This window comes from Musca domestica, unplaced genomic scaffold (assembly GCF_030504385.1).
Source record: "Musca domestica strain aabys unplaced genomic scaffold, Musca_domestica.polishedcontigs.V.1.1 13, whole genome shotgun sequence".
Lineage (NCBI taxonomy): Eukaryota > Metazoa > Arthropoda > Insecta > Diptera > Muscidae > Musca > Musca domestica.
The window spans coordinates 16,224,173-16,239,574 of NW_026712172.1; the positions used below are offsets into that span (position 1 = coordinate 16,224,173).

Genomic DNA, 15,402 nt, shown 5'->3' on the forward strand with positions numbered 1-15,402 from the left:
CAGAAATGTTCCCCATAGTGTCCTGGAAAATATCTTGGAACACACCGTATACCTATGATGAGAGGATCAGAGGATATCCTATATAGCTTCGTTATATAACTACAAAAAATAATGCTTTATATCACTTTTTTGGAAAATGTACCGGAAAATACCTTTTCATGAAACGCTAGAGGGTTAATATGTTCTACAAAAATTTAGCATGTTATGTTCTTAATAATATTCCGGAATAATTTTAATACCTAAAATTTAAGGATTCCCAGGAATCTTAGAAAACTTTATTATCCATACGGGGCAATTTTTATCACCTTTACCAAAAAGCTATCAAACTTAGCCTATAATCGATTGCTAGAAGGTTAATGTGTTTTACAAAAATGTTCCCTATGGTGTGCTAGAAAATATCTTGGAACACATCATATACCTAAGATGACAGGATCAGAGGATATCCTATATAGCTTCGTTCTATAAATAATGCTTTCTAAGATTTTTTTGGGGAAATGTACCACAAAACACCTTTTAATGAAACGCTAGAGGGTTACTATGTTCTACAAAAATGTAGCATGTTGTGTCCTTAATAATATTCCGTAATAATATTAAGACCTAAAATTTAAGGACTACCAGGAATCTTAGAAAACTTTATTATCCTTAAGGGGAAATTTTTTATCACCTTAGCCAAAAAGCTACCAAACGACCCCTATAAGGAGTTGTTTGAGGGTTAATGTGTTCCGCAGAAATGTTCCCCATAGTGTCCTGGAAAATATCTTGGAACACACCATTTACCTAAAATGACAGGATCAGTGGATATCGTATAAAGCTTCGTTATATTACTACAAAAAATAATGCTTTATATCACTTTTGTGGGAAAATGTACCGGAAAATACCCTTTCATGAAACGCTAGAGGGTTAATATGTTCTACAAAAAATTAGCATGTTATGCTCTTAATAATATCCCCGAAATAATTTTAATACCTAAAATTTAAGGATTCTCAGGAATCTTAGAAAACTTTATTATCCATACGGGACAATTTTTATCATCTTTGCCAACAAGCTACCAAACGAACCCTATAATCTGTTGCTAGAGGGTTAATGTGTTATGCAGAAATGTTCCCCATAGTGTCCTGGAAAATATCCTGGAACACACCGTATACCCATGATGGCAGGATCAAAGGATATCCTATAAAGCTTCATTATATTATAATGATTTTGAACACTTTTCTTTGGGGAAATGTACTAGAAGATATCTTTTAATGAAACGCTAGAGGGTTAATATGCTTTACAAAAATTTAGCATGTTATGTCCTTAATAATATCCCGAAATAATTTTAATACCTAAAATTTAAGGATTACCAGGAATCTTAGAAAACTTTATTATCCATACGGGGCAATTTTTATCACCTTTGCCAAAAAGCTATCAAACGAACCCCATAATCGGGTGCTAGAGGGTTAATGTGTTCTACAGAAATATTCCCCATAGTGTCCTGAAAAATATCTTGGAACACACAATTTACATAAAATGGCAGGATCAGAGGATGTACTATATAGCTTCGTTATATAAATAATGCTTTTTAACACTTTATTGGGAAAATGTACCGGAAAATACCCTTTTATAAAACGCTAGAGGGTTAATATGTTCTACAAAAATTTAGTATGCTGTGTGCTTAATAATATCCCGAAATAATTCTATTGCCTAAAATTTAAGGATTCCCAGGAATCTTAGAAAAATTTATTATTCATAACGGGCAATTTTTATCATCTATGCCAAAAAACTACCAAACGAACCCTATAATCGGTTGCTACAGGGTTAATGTGTTCTGCAGAAATGTTCCCCATAGTGTCCTGGAAAATATCTTGGAACACACCATATACTTATGATGACAGGATCAGAGGATATCCTACATATCTTTTTTATGTTATTACACAATATAATGCTTTTTTACAATTTTTTGGGAATATGTCCCAGAATCACATTTTAATGAAACGCTAGAGGGTTAATATGTTCTACAAAAATTTAGCATGTTGTGTGCTTAATAATATCCTGGAATAATTTTAATACCTTACATTTAAGGATTCCCAGGAATCTTAGAAAACATAATTATCCATACGGAACAATTTTTATCACCTTTGCCAAAAAGCTATCAAACGCAGCCTATAATCGGTTTCTAGAGGGTTAATGTGTTCTACAGAAATGTTCCCCATAGTGTCCTTGAAAATATCCTTTAACACACCTTTTGCCTAAAATGCATGGATCTCTGGATATCCCATGTAGTCCACTTATATTATTTTAGCCTTTTAAAACTTCTTTAAAAAATGTACCAAAATCTGCCCTTTAAATGAAACCTTAGAGGGTTAATATGTTTTACAAAAATGTTGCTCATAGTATTCCTAATATTCCAGAAGAACATACCTCGCATACCTGAAATTTAAGAATTTCCTGAAATCGAATGAGCATTTTTTATCTAAAAGGGACAATTTTTATTACCCTTTCCAAAAAGTTACCAAACGACCCCTACAATGAGTTGCTAATGGGTTAATGTGTTCTGCAAAAATGTTCCCCTGGGAAATATCCTGAAATACACCCCAACCATAAAAAGTAAGGATCACTGGGTATCCCATGCAGACTCGTTATACAATTGTGTAAAAAGTTATATTTTCACCATTTTTATTTTTGGGAAAAAGGTGCCGAAAAGACCCCTAAAAAGTCTTGTTGGAGGGTTAACATAGTCTACAAAAATGTTTGGCATAATGTTAGCAACAATTTTCCCTGGCTATACCCATTACCTAAAATTTGAGACTACCAAGAAATTTTATCAATTTTTTTCTTACTTATTTCTCTTCTTTTCCTCTCTCCTCTCTCTCCGCAGATCGTTCCACATTGTCACAATGTAAATGAAAACCCAGCGCTCCCAGTTTGTCCACTCTCAATTCTAAATGCTGAAACACACATCGAATGCTGGCGGGCCGGCTAATGGTCAGGTGCGCAACGGTAGCGGCTCAACGGGACCGGCGCGCAGTATTCAATTGCGACCGCAACAGCCCTTGAATATATCAACCCTTAGCTCGAGCAGTTTACAGACATCTGCTAAGACGGGAACACCAACAAATACGACAAATGCCAATGGGGGACCACGACTCTCGACGCTGCTGAATATTGCCTCCTCATTGCCGCCGCTACCACCGCCACCAACAACAGCAACGACGACCACGATATCAACAACAAATACCGGCAATTTGATAACAGCTGTTGGAGGTGGTGGTGGTGGTGCTGGTGCTGGACAACAACAACAACCACCTTTGCCACCTCTGTTACCACCGTCCAGCTTAAATGGAAATGGTAATACCGCACCCACACCTGTCACCCCCATCAATAGTCATTTGACACCGAATGGTCTGAGTGGTATTGGCAATAATTTACACACCTATACCAATCAACATATTGCCCTGGCTCAGGTGAGCAATGTGGCCGGCAATGGTAATGGAGGGGGTGGGGGTGGTGGTGGTGTTATGGGTAATGGCATGGCCAATCACAGTTCCAATCCGCTCAATACCACCCAACACACAAATTACACGAATTATACCAACCCCAATGTAACCACCGTGCACAACAAATCAAAACATGGTCCTGGGCCCAGGGAGGCCCTCACAAGTTTGGGTCTGCTGTGCTTGGGTAAGTTTTTAGATTTTATTTCGGGAAATTTAATTAATTTTTCCTTTTTGTTGCAGTTTCCTTACTCTTGGCTTTGTTGTCCTTGATTTTCCTGCTCAAAATTTCTCCAAATGCCAGAGAGGATGCCCTGACCCGCAGCTCTCCCGAGGATTTTATAATTGTCTATGATGTCACCTTGGCCCTGTGTGCCCTGTCGTTATCCCTGAATCTTTGCTGCCTATTGGTGTGTGCTATACAATTTTTGTTTGCCGTCAAGTTGGTCAGGTCGCCCATGTTTGATGGCAGGTAAGGGGGATAGAGGTTATGTTTTTTGAGATTTTTTTCAAATTTTTTGGTGTTTCTCGTTTTAGGGACAATCGTTATTTGGAAAAGTCCAGTACCAGTCGCACCTGTGCTGTGGGTGGCTTTTTCATTTCGATACCTATTTTTTTGACTGGTGAGTGGCCAACATTATATCTGCATACCCTGAAGCTAACCTCACTTTTCTCTATTTTTTCTTTACAGGCATAATTCTCTACACCTTCAATCATTTCCACTCCACCCCCGCCATAATAACCAGTATCTTAATTGGTATTGGCATTATATTTTGTGGTGCTGCCATGGTCCATAACGTCTTCGTCTGGCAAAAGGAGAAAACCATTAGCTATCGTAGTCCAACATCAGCAGCAGCAGCAGCAGCGACGGCGGCCGCCGCCATGCAACACATGTCCTTGGTCTCCCAAATTGGACCCCTTACCCCACCCGTTCAGTTCTTAAATCATCCGCCTCATCTGAATTTCAATCAATCGAATATAAGTCAACTTTTACATCCCACCTCCATTACACCGGTATCACCGAATCATTCCCATGGCAGTTTTAATCCTCTAACCGCCCTAAGTTCCTCGTTTATGATGCGGCCCTCAACGGCCACACCGCCCACACCCAAACCCATTGCCAACGGCAGTTGTCTGTCCCCGGCAGCAGCAGCTGTGGCCCGAGAAGCCAGTGGCTCTGTAAGTCCCGGCATACCACCAACCTTGGACATGAGCAATGTCACCAGCATATCGCTGCACGAACTATCAACCCTAGTTTAGATCTACGAATGATTATTGTTATTTTGTAATTGTTGTCCATAGTTTTAGCAGCCTAAACTTAATTTAAGATAAACTCGACGATGTAAGGACCTACTTCTCTTGCCACCCAGATCCAGTGAAAAGTGTACTTATTATTTAATTAAAACAAAAAATAAAAAAACAAATTGTAAATATCGAACTTATTATAGAAATATAAGTATACAATACTTTGTTTATTTAATGTCAAGGTCATAGAAATAAGCTCGAATTTTTAAGGATTTTTTTTAAATAAAAAAAAAACTATTTAACGAACATAACCATAAAACCATTTTTTTGAAAAAAAAAAAAAAAAAAAACATAACCTCAAAAAATTTATTTTGGGCATAATCTCAACGAAACTTTGTCCTGAGTCCTGTTGGAATGTCCAAGGTCTGCGGCCAAAATGTATGCGTGCCCAAGGCTTTAATACACCCTTCACAATATTTTCGCGATAAAATTTGGCATTTATTCTGATGCCACGATCGATTAATACAAGCGGAGAGCGACCATCGGCTATTATGGCAGCCCACACCATCACCATGACCGGCGCTTGAGTTCTGGTGGCCAATCGGAGGTGCACATTTTCAGCTGACCTCTTTGGCAAGTAAACACGATAATTTGGACAACGAATGTTTTCTCCTCGGAGAAAACCAAAGTCGGCATTTCACCACTTTCAGCGAAGCAACTCTTTAGGGTCTATTTTCTTTCTGTTGCGGTGTAAGTTCTTGCACTTTTTTGAATTTCAATGGCTTTACTCCGAGCCAAATTTTTCAATATTTGTCAAATGGAAAATTACGATGTGTTCAGCTCACGAGCCATTTTTCGGCCACTGCGACGCGGGTTTCGATCAAGTCGCTTCTTTACTTTTCGAACTGCTGCATTTCTGCTGATGTTGCTGTTTTCTTCCGTCCACTTCCTTGACGTCGGGCTACTCTACCAGTATCACGGTAACGAGCGATGGTACGAGACATAAAAGATTGATTCAGATTTAAATGCTGGAGTGCTCTAACCATAGCAACTTGTGGTTTTCCCCAGCCAAATATAAAGAAATGACACTGTCACGTTTGAATTCCATCACGAATAACTTTCTTTCCGGAAAATTCTCACCAAAATGCTTTTGTACGCTTGTAAACAATATAATTAGCTGTCACTGGAATAATTTTACCAGCTTTCGGACGAGTGGCTTGGTAATGACAGCAATCTGAAGTTGGTTGCAGTTTTTTCATCTCACCCCATTATTTATCAGTACGCAGGTTAAGTTCGTAAATGGTCAACGTTTTCGTATAGCCCCCATTTAACGCTATCTCCCGATATTCGTGTTTTTCATGATTTTAAAATTATTTCAAATTTCATATCTAAAGTTCGTAAAGGGTACTACAGCCTATGATAAAAATTGTTGTATGCAGGTCGACGTCTTCGTATTGCCCCCATATCACGGTACCTCCCCATATTCGGTATTTTGATGATTTTAGTGACATTATTCCCCCGAAATGTTTCAAATTTAATATTTGAAGTTCTTAATGGATACTACAGCCTATTACAGAAAATTGTCTGTGCAGGTCCACGTCTTCGTATAGTACATCTCTATATTCGGTATTTTGATGATTTTAGCTACATTATTCACCGATTTTTTTTTCACATTTGAATTTTGTAATGGCTTATGACAAAAGGCACCTTTTATGCAGGTCCACGTCGTCGTATAGACACTAATATAACTTTGCAAATCCTGATATTTACGTCAGTTCTAGGTCAGGTGCAAAAATGGATAATATCGGTCCACTCCATCAAGTACCTCCCCCACAAAGGACGAAATTTTGAATATCCATCAAGCTCTTAAAACACTAAATTAACATCCGATTCCATTCAGACTTGACACATCTCAATATTTTCATAAACGCAAGATCTTTCATAAAGATGGTAGAGATCGGACCATTCGTTCTGGTACCTCCCACACAAAGGACGTAAGTTTTGAATAATCAAAACAAGCAAAGATTGCGAAATAAACATCCGATTCTCTTCATATTACAGACGTCCCATTATTTCTACTAACTCAAGATCTGGTGTGAAGATGGAATACATCAGTCCACTCCTTCTGGTACCTTCCCCACAAAGGGTCAAAATTTTGAGTATCCATGAAGCTCATAAAACGCAAAATTAACATCCGATTCTATTCAGACTTGTATCATGTAAGAGACCGATTGACTTCAAATTTTACATATCCCAATAATTTTAGTAACCCAAGGCCCGGTGCCTGCCAAGATGGAATACATCAGTCCACTCCTTCTGGTACCTTCCCCACAAAGGGTCAAAATTTTATGTATCCATGAAGCTCGTAAAACGCAAAATTAACATCCGATTCTATTCAGACTTGGAGCTTCTCAATATTTTCATCAACACAAGATCTGTTTAAAAGATGATAGAGATCGGACCCTTTTTTCTGGTACCTTCTCACATAGGGTTCAAGATTTTTAAAAACAAAACGCTCAAGGAATTCGAAAAAAGCATCCAAATGCATCCATCCATCTCCTCAAATTTCCCACATACAGACATTATTTCTAACACAAGATCTGTTGTGAAGATGATATACATCTGCCAACATATAACTGTCATAACTTACGAAACAAGTCTGCGATTCTTTACAATTTGCTATATCTAAATATTTCTCTGAACCAGTATTCCGATATGAATATGTAATTTGTCGAAATTTACGAATTCGCAAAAAATTGGACACGAATGTTCGATTTCCTTCAAATTTTGCACATACCAATTTAATTTATCTGTATTAGATGAAGTATGAAAATGGAATACTTTGGTCCGCTATATCTGTTACCTGACGCATATTTCCATTTTCCGAAAATGTGCACATATCTCATATAAAGTACAAGAAGCAGTCGATATAGTCCAAATCTGTCGCGTTCATATCTCAAGGCTGAGGGTAACCATCTGTCGGCAAAACTGGCTGATACTATTTTACTTGTTTTTATACCCTACACCACAAAGTGGTCAGGGTATTATGTCTTTGTGCATTTGTTTGTAACAGGCAAAAGGAAACGAGACAGACCCATAGTTCCTTTTGATGATCTGCATAGAATCACATTCTGAGTCGATTTATGCATGTCCGTCCGTCCGTCTGTCCGTCTGTCCATGTATTTTTGTAAACAAAGTACAGTTCGCTTTTATTTTCCTATCCAGATGAAATTTTGCACAAATCATTTGTTTGGAAACCTATTGAAATTAGAGATAATCGGTCAAAATTTAGATATAGCTCCCATATATATCCTCGTCCGATTTGCCTTTTATTGTCCACCAAACGTGTAATATCAGTCCGAATAGTATGGAATTATGAACGTACGATCAGATTGCACCTGAAAATAAGTATGCCAAATTTGATCGAAATCGGTTCAGATATAGCTATAGCTCCCATATATATTGTTCATCCGATTTGTTATTTTTGTCCTCCGCAGCCGTAATATGCAATCTGTAACAACAATATTTGGGGAAATATATCAAATACAGCTCAGAAATACGTTTGCTAAATTTTATCGAGATCGGTTCAGATTTGGATATAGCTCCCATATATAACTTCGTCCGATTGACCTTTTATTGTGCACCATACGTCTAATATTTGTCTAAATGGGATGGAATTTGGCACTTACGACCGAATTGAGTCTAGAAGCTAGTATGTCAAATTTGGTGAAGATCGGTTCAGATATAGCTATAGCTCCCATATATATTATTCATCCGATTTGTCATATTTGTTACCCACAGCCGTAATATGCACTCCGTAACAACGATATTCAGGGAAATATATCGAATACAGCTCAGAAATATCTTTGCCAAATTTTTTTGAGATCGGTTCAGATTTGGATATAGCTCCCATATATATCTTTATCCGATTTCAAATTAATTGTGCACCAAATGGGCAATACAAGTCCGAATTTAAAAGATACAAATTCTACGGCATATTTAGTCCTTTAAACTTTAAATTATAATTATAATTATAATTATAATTATAATTATAATTATAATTATAGCGTGTATGATTGAATTCTCCCATAAAAACTTTTAATTGTTATGCGGAGCTCTACTAAATTAGCAAAGTGGTGTGGGTATCATAAAGTCGGGCCCGCCCGACTTTAAGACTTTCTATACTGGTTTTAATATATTTATTGGGTATTTTATTTCACTTGAATCCAAATAATTAAATCATAATTGCTAAAAACAATTTTCAAAGTTTATGTGTATATGTACGTATATAATAATAAATTTGGGGATTTGTGGTGTATATATTTATGTGTAAAAAACTCTTCATGCAAACAAAACAAAATTTGAAAAAAAAAATTGATTAAAAAACACTACACTAATGTTTTGTTGAGTGGCGACCACGTTTTTTGGTCTCAACCGGAGCTGGAATTGAAAAGAAAAACATATTTAATGAAATAATTTCAATTAGATCTTAACTATAGTATTACCATCCTCGGGTATAGATGACAGCACCGAGCTAGGTGATCCCTTATCCTTGGAGCGTCGTGATCTGGTATTTTTCTCACTACCCACGGAACTGGCAATGCTGGCAGCATCGTCCTCATGTTCCTCCTGCAAATTAGAGTTGAAATTGAAATTCTTTCTTTGGGTTTTATTGTTTTTTGTTTCTCTCACCTTTTCTTTTACCGATCTCCTTGTGGTCCTTCTCTTCGTGGTGGCTGTGACATTGGAGGAGACACTCCTTTTCGAAGAAACTGACTCCTCATCTTCGCTGTCATGTGACACATTTGTGGCTGCCGATGAAGGTCTTGCAACCTTGCTGGCGGCGGCAGTGGATCGTTTGTTCTTCGGCGATGATTCCTTTGGGGGACTTTCCATATTTGTGGCGGAATTCCCTGGTGTTAGATTTGCTGTCTTTTCCATCATCGCCAATTGGGTGCGGGTTAAGCGACGTGATGATGAATACAGGGCCGATGACTCACCACCACTTTTGGGGGAATTGGTTTTCTTCTCTTCTGCCGCTTCCGATTCTTCTTTCTCGGCTGGCTTTTCGTCGGTGCTGGGCTTTCGTTTGGCCCCAATTCTCCTATTGCTTTCCGAGGGTTTCGGAGAAGGTGGTACACTTTCATTATCCTCTTCTGGCACTGATAGGATGCTGCGTCCACGTAAAGTGCGTGGCGTTACCACCGCTGCCTCAGATTGGGAACTAACGCTGTTACGCCTGTTTATTTTGGGAGTAACAGGTAAATCCCCTGAACTATTGCCGGATAGGGAAGTTCTTCGGCTACGTTTGGTTGCAGTTGCTGAGGGGGCTTCCGTTTCCATTGCCACTGAGGAGTTGTGTTCACTTTCATTGGAATTGAGGCGACTCCTGAAGCGTGTGTGACTTGCGGGCGAATCCACTACCGTTGAAGTGGGCTCCACTTCATTAATGGCATCCAGGAGAATGGAACGCCTACGTGTGGATACTTTTCCAGTGGCCGGCACCGAGGATCCTCGTACTGATCTTGAGGTTGTTTCTGTTTCACTGCTTTGTAATTTGCCCCTTTTGCTGGGCGTGGCTCCCAATTCCTGGTCAGTTTCTTCCTCGGTTTCCTCTAGTTTTGATTTTGGCTGCAAGGATGTAGCTCTTAGGCTACGACGGCGGCTAGGGGTGCTGGGTGCGGCGGTTGTTTCCAAATCAACTACACTTGGTGGAGGTACTGATGTGCCTCTGGTACCTCTAGGACGTGGTGATGCCACAGCTTCGGCCGTTATTTCTGCGGGTGGTACCGAGGTACCTCTTATACTACGTCTGGAGGATTTTATTTCATGTTGTGGTTGAGTGGTAACCTCAGCCGGCGTCACGGAGGTTGCCCTGATACTACGACGAGATTTGGTGTTTTTTGGCTCTTCTTTCGTCGCCCCTTCACTTTCGGCTGGTGTTACGGAGGTGGCTCTGACATTACGCCTAGATGTTGTGGGTTTTTGCACTTCTTCTCCACGGGATATGACCTCCTCCTCCTCCTCAGTTGCATCTGATGTTATCGTTGTTGCCCTGATACTGCGTCGAGATGTCGTTGTGGTCTTCGATTCTTCTCCAGGAGGTACTGAGGTACCCCTAGCAGTACGTCTGGGAGAAGCCGTCATGCCGGCTTGCAATTCAATTGGTGGCACTGAACTACCTCTTGTGGTTCGTCGTGGAGAGGCCACTGTCGAGTTATCGAGATTTGTGGAAACCGATGTTCTTCGTGTCCGTTTATTTCTAATCGGAAGTTCGGTCAAAGAATCGTTGACCTCTTCTTCTTCTTCTTGTAGTTTTTTACGTAGCCTAACTTCGGCAGCTTCAGCAGCGTTCATGGAGTCCTCATCATCGATGCGCAGGGTTATTTGTTCTTCTTCAACCATTGTGGGAGCTGATGTTTCTTCCTTGGACAAAGAATCGACAGTTTTGGAGGTTTCCTCTTCATGATGGGGGGATGATTCATGGGTGTCCATTTCCTGTATTTCTTCCGGTTTCTTTGGACTTTTAGATGCTCCACTTTCATCATTTTGAGTAGTTTCAGTTTCTCCTTCCTTAGAGGAGGGCTTCTCGAGTTCGTTTACTGAGCTTTCCGTTTTAGATTCGTTCTCTTTTGCTACTTCTTTCTCTAAGCTCGCTTCTTCTTCCGGTTTAGATATTTCTTCCCGTCTAGTTTCCTCCTCAGTTTCTGTGGGCTTCTCCATATCGGTTTCTTTTTCTTTGTCTTCCTCAGCAGTTGCTTCTTCTTCCCTGGTCTCCTTTGTAGAACTACTAACCTCTAGTGTTTCTTCGTGAAACTTTTCCTCCACAGCTTTGGAGCTAGAACTTGGAGCTTCTGGTTCCACAATTACCCCCGAAGATGTGCTCACAACCTCTTCCTTGGTTTCTTTATCCCCTTCTTCTGTACCCTTCAATCCCAATTTGCTAACCTCATTAGAGCCTTGTACCTCATCCACAAATTTAACATCCTCACTGTTACTCTCTTCGGGGAAGTTAGCACTTTTACGTTCCGTATCCGTCGAAGAATCATCCAAAACCTCGACAATATCTTCATCATATTCACGTTTATCATCCTGTGATTCAATTTCATCCTCATATGCATCGTCCTCACTATCACCGTTGGCATCTTCCGCATAATCATCATATTCACCTGTGTCAAAACTTCGTTCACTATCGATATCGGCACGTTCGGCAGATTTGTTGGGTGATTCCTCACCATCGGTTTCTCGAACCTCAAAGGGTCGGCCGTAATCGTTGTCATCAATATAGGATGAGGAGGAGGACAGAACAATGCAGTCATCTTCATCGGAACTACAGAGTAGATCACCCCAATCCCGTTTGGCTTCCGAATCATCTTCGTGTTCATCACTTATGTCGGCTGGTTTGAGAATATATTGGACTTCTTTGTTTGCCTCTGACTCTTCATCAGTGACATCCATTTGTTCCTCCTCTTCTTCTTTTTCCTTTTCTTTGGAAGATTCTTTGATTTCTTTTTCCTTGGAAATTCCTTCCATTTGTTCAATATCATTCTGCTTGGAAGGAGAATCTTTTTTACCCCCCACATCTTCCTTTTCCAGGGATTTTTCTTTCACCTTCATTTCCTCCCCTCCTTGTTTTTCTTTTTCTTCGGAAACTTCTTGCTTTTCTTCTTCCTTTTGCTCAATTTCCTTTTGATCTTTTGATGACAAATCTCCTTCCTTGTCCTCCCTTGTCTCTTCCTTCGAGCTAACTTCATCTCTGGCCGTAAACATTAATGAAGATTTCCCCGAAGCCGTGGTATCCAAGACAGAAAAATCATAGGTACTCATACCCAATGTGGTATCGAGCATTTGTTGTTTCTGTTCTTCTGTGGGTGCCCTGTCTTTGGCCTTCTCCACCGGCGGCGGTATACTAGGCATGGCAAAAATATTATTAGAGCCTCCGGCCACTGAGCTGGTGTAATCAAATGATCCCACCACGGTAGAGCATTCGGAAAGTTTTGTGGCTTTAATTTCCAATTTAGTTTCCGTCTTAAATGGTGTCGAGAAATTACCCACTTTGGAGGAAGAAACTTTGGGTATAAAACTACTGCCAGCAGAGGCAAGAGTACTACGAGCCGACAGACTTCCAAACCCGCTGGAAGTTTGTGAAAAACGGAAATTACTACCACCCTCAACATTCGCCATGGCTGTGGTATAGGCCTGGGATTCTTCGACCTTTTGATTGGCGGCAACACTTGCCAACGATTTGCGCGATGAAATATTGAAAATACTTGGTCCAGCCGCTGTCACATAGTGTTCGGAAAGGGTCTCATCTTTGTTAGCCACACAACTTTCATCGGCTTGCATTTGGACTTCTTTCTCAACTTCTTCATTTCCTGTCATTGATTCGTGGATTTCGCTAGGCTTTGTTGTCGTCCAATTTCGTGAGATTTCTTTTTCTTTTGATTTCCTCTCTTCTTGAGGAAACTTCCTCTCTTCTTGAGACATCTTATATCCTCCAAGTTCTTTTTCCACGGACTTAGTCCCATTTTCTTGCAGTTCTTTTTCTAGGGAATCTCTATTTCTTGGAACTTCCTTTTCCATAGATTTTCTATTTCCCTGCGTTTCTTTTTCCATGGATTTTCTCTGCTCCCCTTCAATTTCTCCCGACAGCCTTGATATTGGTCTCCTTGGCTTGGGTCCGGTCACAAAACTACATCTACTCAAAGTTGAAGAATCCAATTTTGAAGTGTTTTGCGAAGATAAAGGCGAATAGAAATTATCCTCGGATGGATTACTGGAGCTAACAGAACTTTTATTAGATTCCACCGACAAGGAACGGACAATTTGTTTCTTCCTTAAATCAGAATTCTTAAAGGAGGGTTTGTTTGCCTTAACAACTAATTCCAGTTCCTCCTGTTGATCTTCACATTCCATTTCCTCTTGATCGTCGTCTTCCTTCTCCTCGCCGACCATTCCCCCGTGCTGGGAAATGATGGAATTATTCAAATCCCTTGAGGGCAAACGGAAACGTAAATTCTTTTCCTCATCTGGTTGGGAGGCGGAGGAAGAGGTCAAACCAAATTCACTGTTGCTGGATTTCAAAATGCTTTGTAACTCGTGGTGTGGTTGGGCTTCCTCACTTTCTCGGGGCGCCAAACTGCCAGATTTATGGCCTAACAATGGTTTGGTTAATATATCCAAATTTTGTGGCTCCTGTCGGGATAGCTCCTCCTCCTCCTCCTCTTTTTCTGAAGTGCTTGTCTTTTCATGGAACCTAAAATCATTGGCATTTAATTTTATGGCCTTTTGTTTATTCATTTCCATGAATTGTTTCAAATCGTTGACAATATCCTGGCCCACCAGACGTCGTTTCTTTTTGGGATTTAGTTGATTTTCCATTTTCTGCCTTTCCATTTGTTCCTGTTCATCGCTGGCCAGGATTTCACTTTCAATTAAATTACGTTTCTCTCGCACTTTGTAGACTTGGGGATATGATATGGCGGGTTTGTTTAGGAAATCAACAAAATTTGTATCATTCTGTGGCTTCCGCAGAAAGGGGGCATTATTTGAACTGAGCAGGTGTTTGGCACCATTTTGATGTCTCTCCTCATCCATTTCGCCCCAGTAGTAGGTGGCAAAATGGGCACTCAAGGCCGAACTGTGATATATTCCACCCAATAGGCTGTTGGCATTTTGCTTGATCAGTTGACAGCTCAACGGCACTGGCGACTTGTTGTCCACATCTTTTTTCTTGATTTTATTTTTAATGCGAAAATAAACATCCGTTAGACCCTGGGTCACGGGTGTCATGGTGGTATTGAAAGCAGATAATACCATGTTTGGGGTTTCCATTTGGGCTGGCGGTAGATTGCCTCTCAGTGTCTTGGGTTTGGAGGACAATTCATCCATGTAAGATACGGCCTCAATGTATTTGGATTTTTGCAATAGATACACAAAATGTAGGCTTTCCGCTCCTGGAGCTTTGCTACGTTTCAAAATGTTTTGTAAAATTAAACCCTCCTGTTCGCTAAGGGCCAAATCGCGTATAACACCAAACTGCCCTTGACTCAAGCAGCGGGTGAAAAAATATTCCATTAGGGCATTATCATTTTTGGAACGTACAAAATGAAAGGCCTCGGATATTAAATCATTGCATAGCAATGTCTTCAGTTTAAGCATGGGAGCAATCAGGGAAGGCTGGGATTCCAAAATACGCAAGGCCAAGTTGGCAGCATTTTGGGTTAACAGTGACTCTATTAGCAACTCCACCAGCCATTGGGGATAGGATTGGTTTTTGTTGAACGGCGATATGAACTCTTCCACGGCAGGCTGTAAATATTATAAAGAAAGAAAAAAAGCAAATTGAAATATAAATTAAATTATTTTTTTTTTTACATAATTATTTCTTACCAAAAACTGATCATGATCTAGATTCCAAAAGGACTGTACCGTTTTGATCAATGCCGCCGATAGCTTAAATACACTTGGAAATTTAATAAAATTCGCCACCACATTCTTATAGGCCTCCTCATCAATGGCCATGTTTAGGTCCAAAAAGAAATACAATAATATTGCATATTTCTGTTCATAATCCAATTCGGGCACAAGCATAACGCGCAGCATGGCTTCCAAGGAATTTGGTGGATATAGGCCATCTCCATCATTTTCCAACCAATATTCATGTAATATCTTACTCTTGCAT

The 15,402-nt window shown here is 39.9% G+C and overlaps 2 protein-coding genes across 2 annotated transcripts in view; one reads left to right on the plus strand and one right to left on the minus strand.

Annotated features, from left to right (window-relative positions):
• The window catches only part of LOC101888843 (uncharacterized), a 46,718-nt gene extending 41,689 nt beyond the window's left edge, over positions 1–5,029 (plus strand). Inside the window, exons 2-5 of the mRNA XM_020038659.2 lie at positions 2,858–3,660; positions 3,717–3,945; positions 4,011–4,096; positions 4,165–5,029. Coding sequence (XP_019894218.2) covers positions 2,925–3,660; positions 3,717–3,945; positions 4,011–4,096; positions 4,165–4,733 — 1,620 coding nt within the window. The 5' untranslated portion in view covers positions 2,858–2,924 and the 3' untranslated portion in view covers positions 4,734–5,029. The remainder of the gene's footprint in view (positions 1–2,857; positions 3,661–3,716; positions 3,946–4,010; positions 4,097–4,164) is intronic.
• Positions 5,030–8,906: 3,877 nt separating this feature from the next.
• The window catches only part of LOC101888668 (protein ELYS homolog), a 27,572-nt gene continuing 21,076 nt past the window's right edge, over positions 8,907–15,402 (minus strand). The window contains exons 7-10 of the mRNA XM_059118684.1: positions 15,111–15,402; positions 9,411–15,029; positions 9,224–9,347; positions 8,907–9,158 (exon numbers count right to left, since the gene is read on the minus strand). The exon at positions 15,111–15,402 is cut by the window's right edge and continues 277 nt beyond it. Coding sequence (XP_058974667.1) covers positions 9,112–9,158; positions 9,224–9,347; positions 9,411–15,029; positions 15,111–15,402 — 6,082 coding nt within the window. The 3' untranslated portion in view covers positions 8,907–9,111. The remainder of the gene's footprint in view (positions 9,159–9,223; positions 9,348–9,410; positions 15,030–15,110) is intronic.